This window comes from Mya arenaria, chromosome 10 (genome assembly GCF_026914265.1).
Source record: "Mya arenaria isolate MELC-2E11 chromosome 10, ASM2691426v1".
Lineage (NCBI taxonomy): Eukaryota > Metazoa > Mollusca > Bivalvia > Myida > Myidae > Mya > Mya arenaria.
The window spans coordinates 22,895,271-22,913,252 of record NC_069131.1 but is presented as its reverse complement, the minus strand read 5'-3'; the positions used below and the strand labels follow the sequence as shown (position 1 = coordinate 22,913,252).

The 17,982-nt window shown below is 34.3% G+C and overlaps 1 protein-coding gene across 3 annotated transcripts in view; it reads right to left on the bottom strand.

Annotated features, from left to right (window-relative positions):
• The window catches only part of LOC128206768 (uncharacterized), a 46,995-nt gene that overhangs the window by 17,692 nt on the left and 11,321 nt on the right, over positions 1–17,982 (bottom strand). For 2 of the 3 annotated variants that reach the window (XM_052909455.1, XM_052909456.1), the window contains exons 4-7: positions 16,696–17,301; positions 12,753–13,482; positions 12,324–12,575; positions 9,158–12,129 (exon numbers count right to left, since the gene is read on the bottom strand). In XM_052909455.1, coding sequence (XP_052765415.1) covers positions 12,075–12,129; positions 12,324–12,575; positions 12,753–13,482; positions 16,696–17,301 — 1,643 coding nt within the window. In that variant the 3' untranslated portion in view covers positions 9,158–12,074. Of the gene's footprint in view, positions 1–9,157; positions 12,130–12,323; positions 12,576–12,752; positions 13,483–16,695; positions 17,302–17,982 lie in introns of those variants that run through there. The other variant, XM_052909457.1, reaches the window with a different exon arrangement.

Here is a 17,982-nt window from a genome sequence, read left to right as displayed (position 1 = left end):
GTATTATTAAAAGCCAAAACACTTCTTGTTTAACTTTTAAAAGAAAAAAAAAACAAGCAAATGATAAAAAGATTTCCCAAGGCCATAAAAAGGTCTTGATAGGGTCAGGCAAAAAAAAATAATTGTATAGGTCAGGGAACCTGAAACAAACAATATTTTTTGACGCCTAATGTTTGTTGTCTCGTAGCCTTGAGGCTGTCTCTTGTTTGGTGTTTGATTATCCTGAATGTGTGTTACAGGATCATAGGTTAATTTCAGACTTATGGGCTTGTCCCTCTAGTTTCCCTCATTGCATTGTGAAAGCGGACACTAGATATTGTAACAGATGAGTTCCTTTGTCTTTACCAGTCAGTTTATTGAATGTTAGAATTTAATATGGTAAAATTTGTTCATTCTCTGTTTTAGATAGATTATAATAAATACCCAATTTGTTCTTACATATTTACTTACTCGTTTGTATTTCATTGTTTGTTATAAATATGAATACACATTGACATAATTGATCATAATAATTCATATGACTTGTTGACGATGTACATTGTACAAGTCAAAACAATCTGTCAAATATATATATTTCATTTACTCGTGATGGAAATCTACCGTCAACTTCAAATGTTAACAATATACTTTAGTTGGTAGAAGTTTGATCTTGGAATCATTTCTCTAAGAATGAAGTAAATGTTGACTTTACATGTTTTGAAATAAATAAAAATTCAAGATATAAATTAACCTTTTTATTAAACATCAGGTATATCAAGTGTTATATTTACAGGAAATACAAATTTGCAAGATAAAAGATAAGTCACAACACATATTCGGAACATCACACAAAAATGAAATATGCATACAAATAAAACTGTCAACATAACTACTGAAAAAAAGTGCAAAAGTACGGACTATGGTGATCTACGGTGGTTAAAAGAAGCTATTTAGTGACATAAGCAAATGCTCCATATAGAATTTGAGAATGTGTGCCAATTACTGGTACAGTCGAAACCCATTGGCTTGATATCGCTCGGCTTGATTTTCTCGTTAGCTCGAACAGGATGCAAAGGACTGATTTTGTTTTACTTTTTTTAAGCATTCCCGCTTGGCTCGATATTTGCTAGGCTTGAAGTTTTTTTTGCCGATTTCTTGGATATCGAGTCAACGGGTTTCTACTGCAGTGTCAAAAAAAGTGTCAATATTGCATAAACTAACCTGATTTTTTATACACAACTTTAATAAAGTACGGTACATGATGGAAAAATAGTCTATCAATGATCATGGCTTCTGAACGCCCAGCTTTTCTAAATGCCATGTGACCTCATGACCTTTTAAATGATGTCTCTGTTTGAATGTCTTGTTACACCACTGGCACTTGTACGGTTTCTCGCCCGTGTGAACACGCATGTGGATCTTGTGGTTCCCGCTCGTCTTTGAGGTGTGGCCACATATCAAGCACACGTGAAGCTTTCCACCTGAAAAGATTAAGTATTGAAGTTTTATATTCACTTTCTTTATTTTCCAATTGATTTAAACATAGCAAACAAGCAAAAGGATCATATATGAAAGTATAAACAGCAATACATATATTACATATTATGAGACACAAAAGTGTTACACCAAGATCTCGATGTTCATGTAATAATGATGTAAGATATATAGCATATACTTTTTAATAGTGTATATTATCTATATAGATAGTTAACATGACTAAGTAATAAAAACAAACACATCTTTCATTTCAGAATATATTCAAATAACAATCCACATAAAATTATTACACAAAACCATGCGTTTGACTGCATATAGTTTACAATTACATTGCACTAGCTTTATTGAATATAATATGTATGAAGTCAATTGAATGAAGGGTATAGAAGCTATTAATAAATATCCCAACCTGCCCTAAAACTTTAACCTTAAAGTTCCATAGTCAATTAGGGGCCATAATTTGTATTAAGTATAATACGGATTTATCTAACCTCATTATGTGATGGCCCTGAACAACTGTGTGAAGTATTAAGTGAATTGAATGAAAGGTACTGGACTTATAAGTGAAAACTTGCCCTAAAACTTTAACCTGACGCCAACACTGGGGCGAGTAGCATAGCCTACTTATTCTTAGAATAGTCGAGCCTATCGAGATGTTCTCCCTTTTTATTGTATGTACTCGTATTTGGCATTAGCGGAATTTGTGTTTCAAGAGATAATAATATATATAAATCTCACCTTCTGAATGATTGACTATTAGATACGTAGACACTAAACTTATTATCGCTAAAAGATAAGTAGGCCAATAGCCCTCTTGTTGTGTGGTCTCTAATTTTACATGAAAACAGACAGCATGTAGTCACTCTGATATGATGATAGCATAAAATGATAGATTGATATACTCTCATGGTAAAATCAAAACAAAATCATTGAGGAGCATGAATTTTTTCATGCATACATAAATACAATTTATAGACGTAAAGTAATTTATTCAATTTACACATGCATTATTAACATAACTTAAAAATTTGCTAAATATTTACAAACATACAACACATTCACACAAAAAATAGAAACAGGCAACTGAAATATCAACTTGTCAGTATATCGTTGTACATTATAAACACTGGTATGGCCTAGCTAATTCTAATCGTTATCCCACTTTATTGATACTGCCAGGTGTGGCTTATCTTCTTTATGCGTCCGTATCTGGTACCTTGTTGTCGTCCAACCATCTTCACATGCCGTATTTCTATGCAAGTTACCGTCATGTACATATAAGTGATAAAATAAATCCTCTTTAAATGTCTTTTCAGTTTATCTATTCACGTACTTTAAAGTCACATTTCTGTTTAGCATTATTGACATTATTTACAGCATTACTGCATCTTCCAGGAGAGATATCTCCAATGGGTTTTGTGACAACTCTCTTTTACCCGAAACAAAATGTGCATGTCAAGTTGAAATTTGCTGGCTTTAAACCATTTCAAAATATATATACAAGTTGATGTTTTTTGTTGAAAGCACAGAAATGATACGACTTTTTGATACTAAATCCAAGTTCCATTAATATATCTACACACAGTCATTTGCTCTTATACCAGTTTCGAAGTAAAAGTGCCGAACTATCTGCAGAACTCGAGCCAACAATTCATTGTTGAGAAATAATTGGATCAAGAATGATGGAGTTGATACCTCTTGGACAGATAGACAGACTGATGGAAGAGGTACATGTACATAGAAAGAACAGTCATTGCATTATGTCCATTAGAAATCAGTACGACGAGGTACCTCCAGTTTGTCTAAATGCTTTTTGACTTCATGCCTCTTCAAATGATGTCTCTGTTTAAATGTCATATCACACCATCGACAGTGGTATGGCTTCTCTCCTGTATGAACACGCATGTGGATTTTATAGTTCCATATCGTCCTGGAAGTCTTGCCACAAAGTTCACACGTGATGAGCCCTGGAACTAAAACAAAAACTTCTTATAAATAACATTTGTTGAGAAAGCTATTTGAATGCCTTTTACTTAAGATGACACTAATTAGAGATCAATTTATCTGTGCTATGTATTTTATAAGTGAAAGTAGAACTATTTTTATTGAAATGACAATATTTTTAAGTTTGGTTAGTAACCTTCAAAGGAAATTGCTCATGTTTTTGGACAATTTTTTTTTATCTGGAAACACTTATATAATAATTATTCGACTCTTTGATACTGGAAACGCACAAAAAATACAATTGAAGAATAAAAAAACAAACCGCTTTTAATGGGGTGCAATCCCAGCGCCAGTTACGATCAAGGAAATATTAGAAAACTGACAACAAAACCGCTTGCCCACAAGGACTCTTACATAAACTGAGGGGTATCTAATGACCATTAAGCCTAATCTGTTGAAAATTGTTACATAAATGCTATTCAAAATCATGGACTTTTAAGACAATATTTGAGCATAAATCAACATTTGTTAAAGGTTTTCAGCAGCTGTCAGTTTAAACAATGATCAGGCCTAATGATTTGCCACACTTTATTTTGTCATAAAAGTGCATTTTACAAAACATGAGCCAGTCCCTTTAAGCATTTGACTATAAGATTAAACAGGAGTTGAAACCTTGATGTAAATGGAAACTTTCAAATTAAAATGTAAACAAACTTAATTCACAGTTCCATCAAAACAATGCCATTTTTAAATACAGGTAATCTAAAATAAACTTCTACCACTGTTATTGTCTTGTGAGAGACTTCGGGAATTACCAAGCATATAATGAGTCTAGACTTATTGATTCAAGTCGGTATAAAACCATTTGTTTTGTATTTTATTTGCATTGTTAGTACAAAAACAGGAAATAATAAAATGTTTCCCTTATTTTGCAGATTTTAACCAGTGTGAAGACCTAAAATTTACCTACTGTCATAAGCTGTAATATCTTTTGACAAAAATTTAAAGTCTGAAGTACACTACTAAGCTGCATTAAGAATCTTTTAGAGGCAGACCTTATTTTGGGGGCAATCTTCACTAGCGGATCCTGGGGGGGGCGCACCCGGCGCACGCCCCCCCCCCTAGAATTCCCGGAGCTTACATGTTCTTTGGTATGGAAACAATAAAATATACTATATTTTCCTATTTTTTCTTCGCTCGCGTATGTTCTTTGGTATGGAAACAATAAAATATACTATATTTTCCTATTTTTTCTTCACTCGCTTCGCTCGAGTATCTGAACATGGGTTCACAATTATACATGTATCTTCCCTCGTTTTTCCCGCTTAACGAAAATATACAAATTATATAAGCCACTTAGTCGTCCTAATAGAAACCTTGTTATGATATTAGAACTATAGGTATGCCCCTGGATCTGCTAGTGCAACCTTTAGAGTGATTAAAAGTTACGCCCCCCCCTAACCCAAACTCCTGGATCCGCCCCTGATCTTCATCAAAATTTAACCAGTGTTTTTCCTACTTTTTTGTAAATAATATGGGCCAGGGTCCTTAAAATTGTAAAAATAGCGACAAATGCCTAAAATTGTGAATTTACAATAGTATATTTCAATCAAAGAAACATTTTTATCAAAGGCACTTTAAGATACAGAGTTTAAAGAATTTTAAAAGATAAGGAATGCATTTAAACATACTGTGAAATCATTAATGATCGTGGGGCATTAATGTTCGTGGTTTTCGTGCGTAGGGTGATCCACGAATTCAAGATCCAACGTATACTTTACTATCATTGTTTTAATATATTATATCAGCCTTTAACAAATAATAAACTAAATCATTTTTATGTGTTTTATGAACCAAAAAACTGAAGCACGCACCTAAACGTGTGCTGTTAATGAAAATCTCCAAGTTTACAAGATGTGAGTGATGAGTGTGGGTTCTCGATTTTTTTCTTTAATGAAATGATTAATCGATGACATTGGATGTTACTTATTTTCTAACGTGACAATGTACAAAACGACGCGTTCAATATACTTACTAAACAAAAACGTATGAATAAATATTGAAATGAGATGATATTCAAAAGTGAATGGATTTGTAGACATTAGCAATCTTTAGGAATTGTTTACTCAAATATCCTTTTCGGTGTTTTCACAGTTTGCAAAATTCTTAATTGGAATTCAATGGCTTCGCCTATCTGCATTTATGATCAGGGTACATCTTCTTTTATGACTTTAATTTCCAATTAAATCGATAATTGACATGGGTATATGCACTTTATTGGCATGTCGTACCACTAATTTAGCGAGTGTCATAAACCGAGTGACGTAGAAGACGGAAATCATGGGCCAGCGCGTGGAGATAATGCAGAAGATCTACAACCATCGTAGTTTCGATTTTTATTTTCAAAACCGAAAAACCACGAATTTAAGTACCCACGAAATTGTATTTTTTCGGCAAACCACGAAATTTCATGCCAACGAATATAAATGATTTCACAGTAAATAGATTGTGTATTTTGAGTCCAATTTTGTCAAAAAAGTATACTTTTTAGGATCGTGAATGGGGCAAATTTCAGCCCATTTTTTTTAAACAGAAGAAACACTATTTACATGCCACATATGGATCCAGCCATATGATATGTCATTGATTTTCATTGATCGAAATTTTGATTGGCTGTTCAGTCGTGCTAATGAAATTGCTTGGGGAAAATAGTTGCGCGTTTTTCGATTGTTTTACAGTCATGTGTAGTTTGTACAATTAAGATTGTACATGTGACATGTCAGGCCTTTTTGAAGGCATTCCTACTGTCAGATAGTCTCTGGTTCATTCGCAATGGGCCAGATCTTTGAAGAATGCAGAATTCATTATTTAATTTTAGAATTTACGTTTCAGTTTCTAAAATTTCTAGTTCCAAAAAACTATGCATTTAAATTACATTCACGCAAAACTTGTTACAGTTTATGAGGTTTTTTTCTGTTGGGTGTTAAAATGCCATGCTATCAGATTGTGAGCTCATGAAAACAGCTTGTCTCCTGTTTCTGATGATTCCTCTGTTAACCATGTAAGTTGTTTTATGACACTCACATCAACATCAATTTAAAATTACTTTCCCAATTAAACCCTAAGTTCTGATTGATAGGTCGATATACAGTAGATAGCAGGTATATGCTAAGCCTTGGTAAGGATTTCAATCATATTTAGACATTTTGCTTAACTACAAAGCAGATTATTAAATGCAAAATAACAGTTTTGTGTTCACATTATTTTCTTTTAATATCTTTACACAAAATATCTAAACAAAGAATTATGAATTATTCTTAAATTAACATATATACACTGTAAACCAGACTAAAAGAAAATGAACAGAAAAAGACAACATTTATGACATAAATCATCAAGCCTGCTGCCAACAGTGTTGACTTAACATTAACTAATAAATGCAATTAATACGTTTGCTGAATATTTAATTTACAAATTCTCCCAACACTGATGGGTTCACAATGTCCATATATATCAACTATATTACCATCAACATTATGGCTGTATATTAGACATTGTATAGCATGTAAGAACCATTGTATGTCATGCAATAAGTTATTTTTGGACCCTTAAATACACTGTTTGGTTATTCTGAGATTTAAAGCTGCACTCTCACAGATTTACCATTTTTACAACTTTTTATTTTTTGTCTTGGAATGAGCAAATTTTTGCATAAATATCTGCAAACCAATGATATACGATTGCTGACAAAAGATCAGAACGCAGATTTTCATATTTCCATTCAAAAATTAATGTCTTATGGCTTAAACCGTTACTAACGGTTTAAGAAAAATGCATAACACATCTATTTTTTAACTTAAATATAAAAACCTGCGATCTAATTTTTTGTCAGCAGTGTTGTATTACTGGTTTCCATGTATTTTCGCAAAAATTGGCTCGTTCCAAGACAAAAAATTAAAAAGTTGCCAAAACTTTCAATCTGTGAGAGTGCAGCTTTAATAAACCAACACAAATCCTACTGCTTGAGCAACTTTTAAATAATTCTTGTTTGTAAAAAGCATTTGGCCGCATAATTTGGCCCAGTGCGTACACTTGTCAATTTTTTGGTTACAGTCAACAATAATAAATCCAAAGATCGGATTGGCTATCTACACTGTTAAATTTTGAGTGGTCCTCCGTTACGGAAATGCCATCTGAAAACGTGGCTTCGCAGATGTGCTTTCTGTCGAAAAGCTTTCTGGCAGTGCTGACACTTGTGTGGTTTCTCCCCGGTGTGAACCAGCATGTGGTACTGGTGGTGCTGACGGGTACCCGATAACTTCCCGCACAGTTCACACTTGAATGACCTACCAGATGCTGGAATAAGAAGGGAAAATCTCAAATGTTCTAGTTACAAAACATGTGTCAAGAAAAGCAGGGAAGGTATAAAAAAAAAAAACAGTTACAGTTTATGGCCTGCATGAAGAATTTCAATTCCGAGCTGACATTGAAGATGCCAGGACTGCGTTAGTTTGATAAACTAAACTAACACTTGAAAACAAATTGTATAACATGGTTTACAGCAGCCATGTTTAAACTGCACATTTAAGTAATACAATCATTTTGATAATATGGATGATACATGGACTATATACATCATGTCAACATAGTCAATGGCAATTAATAATCAGCCTTGACTGAAAATAATGGAGCTATTACAAAACACACAACACTTTTTTTCAAAATACTAAAATTCTTAACCATGTTATCAATTCAACATTAATACCATAATCAACAATGAAATGTCCTGGGTTCTCAAGCATCTTTTTTAATTGCATATACTGTTTAAAACTGATCATACTAGCCTGTACAAGAGGGTGTTGGTATGTTACCATAGAAACACAATGTATATTAGGATTTAATCTGCTACAAAAGTCTTCTCATGATTTAATTTGAAAATGTATATTTTTGACAACTCAGGATAGTTGCAAATTCAACAGATGACTGCATTCATATATTTTCGTCCATTGAAGCTTTGAAGTTTGTTATTTTTAAAAGAACACAAATATTGTTCACCTTCATTATCCTGATAAACATTTTACGGTATGATTGGGGAAATGAATTCAGGCCAATTTCTTTCTATGTTTAGTGTCCAGGGACAGATAGGTTTTGGGCTTTCCGATCGAAAAAAATAGCACTTTGAATATGATCAACGATAGTGCCAAATATTTTTTATTTCCTTTGATTACAATATGGGACTACAGAACATTAATGTAAACAACATGCTTCATACTTTTGACTAGTATTCTTGGCAATTGGTATTAGAAAACGATGCATTCTGTATGATTTCCATGATCAACACACTAAAATACTAGTACTTTTTAACTACGTTTTGCAACTTGAAAATCTACCTAACAATTAAGAGTCGACTAAGGAGGCTCTGGTGTCTATATTTTGCCAATTTATCCTTTTTTTTTCTTTTTTCGGGTTCTTTTTTTTTCAAGAAAGTTGCTAATGTTCGTCTGTTTCTCTCATTCGATCATGGGGAATAACCCGATTATTATTAAATCAAGGTTATATGATAAGGGTCATTGTAAAATATCTACCAGTACTTGCACTGTTTGGTATAGTGTCTTTTATGTACAAAATAAACAATTTACTATGCTTGTAAAAACTTCTTTTGGATACCATATATTTTTTGTTTCGTCACATATTTTTTTAAATATTGGGCTAATAAGAATAAAAAAACCGCTGTTCACAAATTTATACATTTATACAATAATTATAACTACAATTGTTCGTTACACTTAATACATAGACTAGACTAGAGGATATTTGATGATAACAATGTACAATCATATTTATCAATATTGGTCATTAAAAACAAAATTATACAAACAGCACATCTCAAATACAAAATAAAAACAAGAGGCCCAAAAGGGCCTATGCTCTACTGGCATGGCTTTTGTGGTCATATCAATCCAGAGCATGTATGTATGTATGGGTAAAAGGCAACAGACATATAGTTTATGTTTTGTGTTTGGGTTACCTGAAAATGTAGCACGTTCAACATCTGAGCCCAGAAAGTATTGTAAGCAGATTAGTTGCATGAACTATTTTAATATGTGCCAAGTAAAAGTCATCTGACAAAAAAAAATGCTTTCAAAACTGTACTCATAGTAAAATTTTCTGTAGTTTTAAAAGTTAAAAAAAGTTGGTCAAAAGGTCAAAATCAAGGGCATCCTAGGACAACATTGATCAATTTGAACAAACATTCACAATCAATTGTGCTGAGATGGATGCACGAACACACAAAAAGATTTTCAAACCTTTCCAGATTTATGTTTACCAAACCTGTGAACCCAGGGTGTGGCCAGTAATGACACCAGGTGCATAACTTAAACATTCACAACCAATTTTGTTAAGATGAATGCGCAAACTACAGAACATAAAGCTAAAAAATGGCCTTTGGGCTTTCAACAAGAACAAGGCAGAGTAATTCACAAAATCAACTGCAGAAGCAAAAAGCAAATTGTCTCTCAAAATCCTAGACTTGCAAATTGTCTCCCTTAACTCTAGACTTGAATTTACATGTACATGTAAACTTGGCTAAAAATAGAATTCGCTCATGCAGACCTGGCAAAAAATAGAAAGCATTTCTTTAAAACTTTCATGGCCCATAATCTAGGCATTCATGGGCGGATCTGAAGACTGTATCGTGTTCACAAGCAATTTTTTACAGACGCACGAACGCACGACCGCATGGATACACATACTACGTACACATTACCATCGCATAAGCTCTTCTGGCCTTTGGCCAGTAGAGCTAAAAACAAAAAACATTTTTCTAAAATCATGAGTGAAATAAAATAGAGTTTAAAAGTGAAACCAATGAGTTAAAAAATAGTTTCTTTTAATTAAGGTTCTGGCCCTTATTTCTCGAAACTTCTTAAGCCCCTTACAATAGAATTAAGCTCAGCTCGCTATTTTTGTTTTTCAATAATTTGCTAAAATATATTTTTTTTAGTACATTTTTAATAGTTTTTATATTTTAGATCTAGGTTTATCTTCATGATAGTTACATTAAACCATTTTTAATTATCAAAATTCATTTTAGATAAGTATTTTGGCTAATTGAAATAAGCTACTTAAGCCTGTTAAGCTTAAGAAGTTTCAAGAAATTGGGGCCAGCATTTTTTCAGACGTTATAGGTCATTTTATGTAATGATTTCTCATAAAAGTACTTTCCCATTGAGAACATCCTTGAAGGATTTTCTATTCATTCATTCACATATATAACAACTACCTGCATAATTATGATAAAACAAATTGTACCAAGTATAAGGCGAACAAAAGAAAATATGTTTGTTTCCGGATTCACCCCAAAATGAAATAGGGTTGATTAGTTGGAAAATATATTTTTAATGTATTTTATAGAGCAGCCACATTTTTTCTTAATGTTTTCCTGTTTACTAGAATAAAATCACACAAAAAATTCCCAAAGCAATAAAAATGTCTAGTAAGTCGCAAAAAAAAGAAAGGTTGGGAAAACGGAAACAAACATGTATATTTTTTTTAAAGCCTTATTGGAGGTAATTTGGTTCTTATATTTTAAATACAAAATGTTTGTTAAGAGTTGATGACAAATCTTCATCAGTGCATTTTTTAAATATTTCAACAAACAATACACAGAAGTTCATAAACAACCAAAAAATATTTCAATGGTGCAGGAGTAATTTTCAACACATGGTTGGCTTTGAAAAATGAATGACTTTCTTTTCATTTCAAACCAGAACTCAATCTGTCTTAGAAATGTGTGAATCGTTTGATCTATCACGCGATGTCTTAAATACAGGCAGCTGTCCAAATTTTTGGTACAATTCAATCACTCTTAATGTCTCTGACAAATCCAAAATATTTATAAACTTTAATCGCTCTCAAAGTCTGAGATAAAATCTGACTCGTTTGTCAACTTCAACCACTCTCGATATCTGAGAAAAATGCCTCCTAATGCTTTTGATAAATTCAAATCGCTTGTAAACTTCAATCACTCTTAATGTCTGAGGTATAAATCCAAATAGTTTGAAATTTGGATAAATCTCAAAGTCTGAGCTAAAAGTCCAAATCATTTGTACACTTCTCAATGTCCCTGATAGTTCTAAATAGTTTAAAAAAACTTCAATCACTTAGTCTGTCATACAGTCCTATTTGTGGCTTAATTAAATCTCACTGATCAGTCCTTATGACTGTGGACTCTAATCTATGTTACTGTCTGAGAAATGTCTGATTTTTTTGTAAACCATTGTTTGCCAGCTAGCCTTCTACAAAGCATAGTCTATCAGATAGTGGTGGGTCCTATAAACCATGGTCACATTATGCTGAACTGTGATAGAATGTTTTAATATCTGTGCTGAATTAATTATCTGTGCTGAAAATTAATATCAGTTTTATTCCTCCCAGGTTCCATTGAATAGCACTTGAAGGTAACCATTCCCATGCAGTTGGCGTTTTATAACAAAACCAAGGGAGATGGGTGCACTCAGGTTTATTTGTATGCAGCAGGTGCCTGGCCATTTGGAGGATTGTCCAAGGTTGGTGAGGTGTTCAGTGTCTGGTTTAATATACTGTAGTTATTCATGTCAGTTTGAATTTTGTGACCTCACATTTCAAACTCTTCAGCTCCGAGGCGAGCCTTCATCGATGGGGTTCTTAACCATTCGTTTCCTGGCACTGAAAAAAAGGACATCAAACATGATGATTTAAAAATTATTTTTGAGCAATAAGGTTGAATATTGTTGATTAGAAATAAAACAAAAACATCTCATAAAAATCTAGCATTAATTATTACAATTGACTGGTGCATAATCAACTTTGCTTTTTTAAGTTTTCCTGTAATTTCTTTTACAATATAGTGTTAAAAGTACCTGTTGGGGGTCAGCCTAGGTTCCGCAATGCCCGCATCAGCCTTCATTTCATTCATAATGTTATAGAGTTTGTTCACGCCCATTGATGTTTTTTTAAACCAGACCACTTGATCAGAAGTGGAGATGCTTAGGAAGAAAGGGCTGTTCTTGCGAAGCATTTCAACTGGCCGCTTGTCTCTATAGGTCTTGTATAGATGAACAGGATCTTTTACAGAATCGCCCGCCACAGCATAAGCTCTTACATTATTTTGCCTAAATATAAACAAAAATTATATAAATTTATAAGAATAAAAAATTGTCAATTTCCAATTACTTGTCAATGTCTTTTTAATTTCATATTTAATGAACACGATATTTTCACAATATAAACATCATCATTTTTCTAATCCTGACATTCCATGCTTGAACATGTATGTTCTTTGTAATTACCTTGAATTGCGTGCATTTGCGCCAAAGCAGGTCTCAGCTTGCCTTTCTATGCACAGTTGCAAGTATTCTCGTCTGGAGTCTTTATCATAATCAATGATCACATCACCCCACTTTAGGTTATAGATCTCGGTGCCAGTCCGCATACCGAAGAAGGTGGCACAGATGAACCACATGGAGTGGATAAGGGACCTGGCAGTGTAAGGCCCCAGAGTTTTCGCATCATACATCTTTTTGATGTGCTCATCCGTAAGAGCGTCAGCCGCCTTCGGTTTGTTTCCGAGCCCTTGTCGTTTCAATGCTTTCAGCTTGTTTTTGAGCACGCCTCTACATTTGGCAAAATCGATGTCATTAATAACACATACTCTCGAGCCCACTCCTTTTAAGTGCCTGTCAATGGAATGCACAAAACTTCTTAAACTTGTTGGTTCATATTCCTCCCCATTCTGCTTGGTGACTGACAGTAAGAATTCAGATATATAGTCATTCAACTCATCAGGCGGTATATGTTCGATCTCCCGTTGCTCATCCTTATGAGAGAGAAATTGTCTAAATACCTTGAGATCGCTTTCTGTTTTCTTCTTCGTATTTTTGTTAACATGTTCCACAAGAAATTGGTCCACGTGTACATATCTGAATGTTCTTTCACCCACATTTCTTGAAACCTGGGATGTGGCTTGGTTATCATCTTCTGTTATTTCAGCGGCTGTTTTCACTGTATCGGGAATTGGTCCTGGACCAGTGAAGTTTGAAAAAAAAGAGTTGTAGATTATCACAACTGGCGAAAAAAAAAGTTGTATCCTTTATATAATAACTGTCTCGGACTCCCTAGTAGTTCACACAAATTCACATAATTCCAGCAATATCTGATTAAGCTATATTCATGTTATACATGTTGGATACTGGAAATTTTCCCTCTAAAATTCAGGGGAAATAAAAAAAAAAAGGACATACGGGGTAGGGACAGGTTTCCAAACCCATCTGCATAAAAAAGCAAAATGTTGTTTGAAACAATCTGAAATTATAACATTAAATGTAATTCTGTTGTGTGTTTTTTTCCTCAAGTATTTTTATCTACTTTGTCACTTGCATTATGTAGAAAATCATCTACTGTAATACCAGAAATTTTACATAAAGCAAAATTAGCTACAGGCCACATTCATCAAATACATCATAATACAAATTTGTCTGTTTCTGTGATAATTATTACACCTTGACTCACATATATAATAAAATATTGTTTTTTTTGACATCATGATACAATATTTTTACTGCAAATGCCACTTTTACATGTAAATGGCCAAGGGACACCATTCAAATTAATGATACTGGGGAAGTAACTACCACTGATATAAACTTAAAAGAATAGTTCCAAAAATACCACTGATATTTTCACTGTAGACTGTGAAAATTATTTTCACTCTTGAGATTTCATTGATAAATCTAAATTAAAATATTTCACCAAAAAGCATAAAAGAAATTATCTATAATCCTATAGGTTAAATAGAAAGACTTCTCACAAACCTAACTTGAATTATCTTTATTGTATTAAATTCAAAAGTATCCCAACTATTTGAAAACCAAATGTTTTGCAAAACATCTAAAGAATGCTTTCAAAGGGATTTTTCTTTAGGCCTAAAAAAAAATATGTCTGTTTCGGGTAACCCGACCCTACCTATAAAAATGCACCAACCCTATTTTTTTCCGTTTCTGAGCCAAAAAAATATTCATTAGCGAATAGAGAGTTACGAAGGGCGGATAAATGCAGATTTAAATCAGAATTATTGTTTATATGATAAAACAAAGTCAGGCAATGACAGTAATGTAGGAAAGACTGCCATGTGCAAGAAAACACTCTGAACTTACGACAGATTTTGAAAAAAATAAATAAAACAAGAGCTGTCACAGTATGTGACGAATGCCCCCGAATGTGACATTGACCTACGAACAAGGTCAGTACATGAAAAGTTGATCTTGCCTTTACGTGTCAAATACATATGGCAAGTTATTTTAAATTGCCTCTGAACATAAAAAAATACCACCCATACTTGACAACCTACACTGTTATGTCCTTATATTCAGAATTCCCTTGTGAATAAACACTTAGTGTATCTTTCACCTTAGAGGTAGGGACATGGGTCTTGCACACGACACGTCGTCTTCGTATGTGGAACACATGTAGCAAGTGATTTTAAAATCTGTCTATACAAAGGAAAGTAACAGCCCTGACACGACAACCTAAACTCTATGTCCTTATATGCAGCACTCCATTGTGAATAAACACTAAGTGTGACCTTGACCTTTGAGGTAGGGACACGGGTCTTGCACGCGACACGTCGTCTTGGTATGTGGAACACATGTGGCAAGTTATTTTAAAATCTGTCCATACAAGGGAAAGTTGCAGCCCGGACACGACAACCTATACTCTATGTCCTTATATGCAGCAATCCATTGTGAATAAACACTATGTGTGACCCTGACCTTTGAGGCAGGGACACGGGTCTTGCACGCAACACGTTGTCTTGGTATGTGGAACACATATGGCAAGTTATTTTAAAATCTGTCCATACAAGAGAAAGTTACAGCCCGGACACGACAACCTATACTCTATGTCCTTATATGCAGCACTCCATTGTGAATAAACACTAAGTGTGACCTTGACCTTTGAGGTAGGGACACGGGTCTTGCACGCGAAACGTCGTCTTGGTATGTGGAACACATGTGGCAAGTTATTTTAAAATCTGTCCATACAAGGGAAAGTTACAGCCCGGACACGACAACCTATACTCTATGTCCTTATATGCAGCACTCCATTGTGAATAAACACTAAGTGTGACCTTGACCTTTGAGGTAGGGACACGGGTCTTGCACGTAACACGTCGTCTTGGTATGTGGAACAAATGTGGCAAGTTATTTTAAAATCTGTCCATACAAGGGAAAGTTACAGCCCGGACATGACAACCTATACTCTATGTCCTTATATGCAGCACTCCATTGTAAATAAACACCAAGTGTGACCTTGACCTTTGAGGTAGGGACACGGGTCTTGCACGCGACACGTCGTCTTGGTATGTGGAACACATGTGGCAAGTTATTTTAAAATCTGTCCATACAAGGGAAAGTTACAGCCCGGACACAACAACCTATACTCTATGTCCTTATATGCAGCACTTCATTGTGAATAAACACTAAGTGTGACCTTGACCTTTGAGGTAGGGACACGGGTCTTGAACGCCACACGTCGTCTTGGTATGTGGAACACATGTGGCAAGTTATTTTAAAATCTGTCCATACAAGGGAAAGTTATAGAGCCGGACGGACGGACTGACGGACGGTGCGATTTTAATATGCCCACTTCGGGGGCATAAATATTAAAAAAATCCCTACCTACCCTACCTAGAAATTTTGGGAAGGTTACCCTAAACAAACAATTTTTTTTTTGGCCTTATCAGAAAGCTTAGAAAATTAATTTTAAAATAATTCATAGCTCATGTGTGAGAATTCTGCCTTTCATTCATTGCAGCAGAACAAATCTGCAAACAAGCCCATAAAATTTCTTGCACACTATCCAAAAGAAAATACTTATGGTATTAAATCATTATAAAAAATTCAAACCTTGTCGTGATTATGTATCAATATTTCTTTGAATTCTTTACATATAAATGCAACGTGAATCAAATGTAGTTCATTTCCAATCCTAAGGGTTTCAATGGTATAGACTTTTGGATGAACATTTAGCCTCATTTCTTATACTTAAAAGTGCTTGGTGTCAATATTTCCAATAAGCAGTGCTATATAAATTCAGACTTTGAGTAAGCCTGCAAAGCATTTCCCCAAAGTAGGGCTTTGGACAAAATTTTGACAACTGTGAGGCTAGCAAATATAGTGCATGTTTGCAGATTGTTTTTCCACCGCAATAACTCAAATTACAAACTTAAACACTTACTGTAAGCCTGCTGGGCGGAGGTATCAGCAGGACAGGCATCTGAGCTTGCACTTGACCCCCAAGCATCCTGGGCAGGAGGCTGAATTCCTGGTTCAACCCCAGTAATCTCCAAATCATCTTCCACCTCTCTCTTAATTTGTACCAAAGCACCACTCACAATACTTTCTATGTCACTGTCTTGGGCATTAATAATGTTGCTTTGTTGATCAACAGTTCCTACTTGGGCTGAACCAGTAAAACTGTTACTATCCCCTGAATGGGGTTGGAAAACATCACCCCCATCTGGAAATACACCACTGCTGTTGCTGTTATTCTCATTATCAAAACTAGGTTCCAATTTCACAGCAGAGGCACTAGTCTGACTGACAGTAAACCCTGTTCGTTGAGGTCTGGTTATTGGATAAGGTTCATGTCTTACACTCGAGCCAAATTGCTTGGGTTTCATCACTCTCTCTCTACCCCCTGGACTGGGGTTTGAAAACCCCGAGGGTGGGGCAGGGTTTATATGTATTGGTGTCTGGGTGGCCTGTGCTATTTGTTGTTCCTGCAGCAGCTGCTGCTCTTTAGCTTTGGCCTCTTGGTCTTCCAACTGTTTCTTGTTATGCTCTGAATGATACAAGATAAGATGTGAACAAGGAGCATGTGAAACGCCGCATTTTAGCTGGATTTTTAATTAGATAATGTCGTTTTTCCAAAAGGATGTATGGTTTGTAGATTTTTAGTTGATTGAAACAGAACTAAACGTAAAAAAATGTCTTCCATTCAAATATTGTATATATATATATATATATAAAATAAAAAGATTTGACCTAAGTGACCTGGATTTTTACCTGAAGTGACCCATATTTGTACTTTTAAGAAAATATGCAAACAAGCATTCTGGCCAAGTTTCATAACAATAGGCCAAAACTATTGAATTGCTGACATATAATAAAAACTGAAATTCAAAATAGCTAACAAAATCCACCCATACATTAAAGCAAAAGTAAATGCAAGTAAGTTTATTCTTTAGTTCTCTGCCTAAAAAAGAGCAACAAGTTTTAGCCTTTTAACTTTTCAGTTAAAATTAATATATATGTGCCTTTTAAATTATTGTCATTGCAAACATGTGAAAACCTAAGTTTCATATTGGTACCTTAGCAAATTTCCTAGCAAACATTTACAGTATCTGAATGGCTCAACTTAAATTGACAATGACAACAACACAGGGCTTCCATTAAGAATTTGCAACTGGAATTATGAACTTCCTTGAGATCAATATTGGAGGTTTACCTGTGAAATATGAAA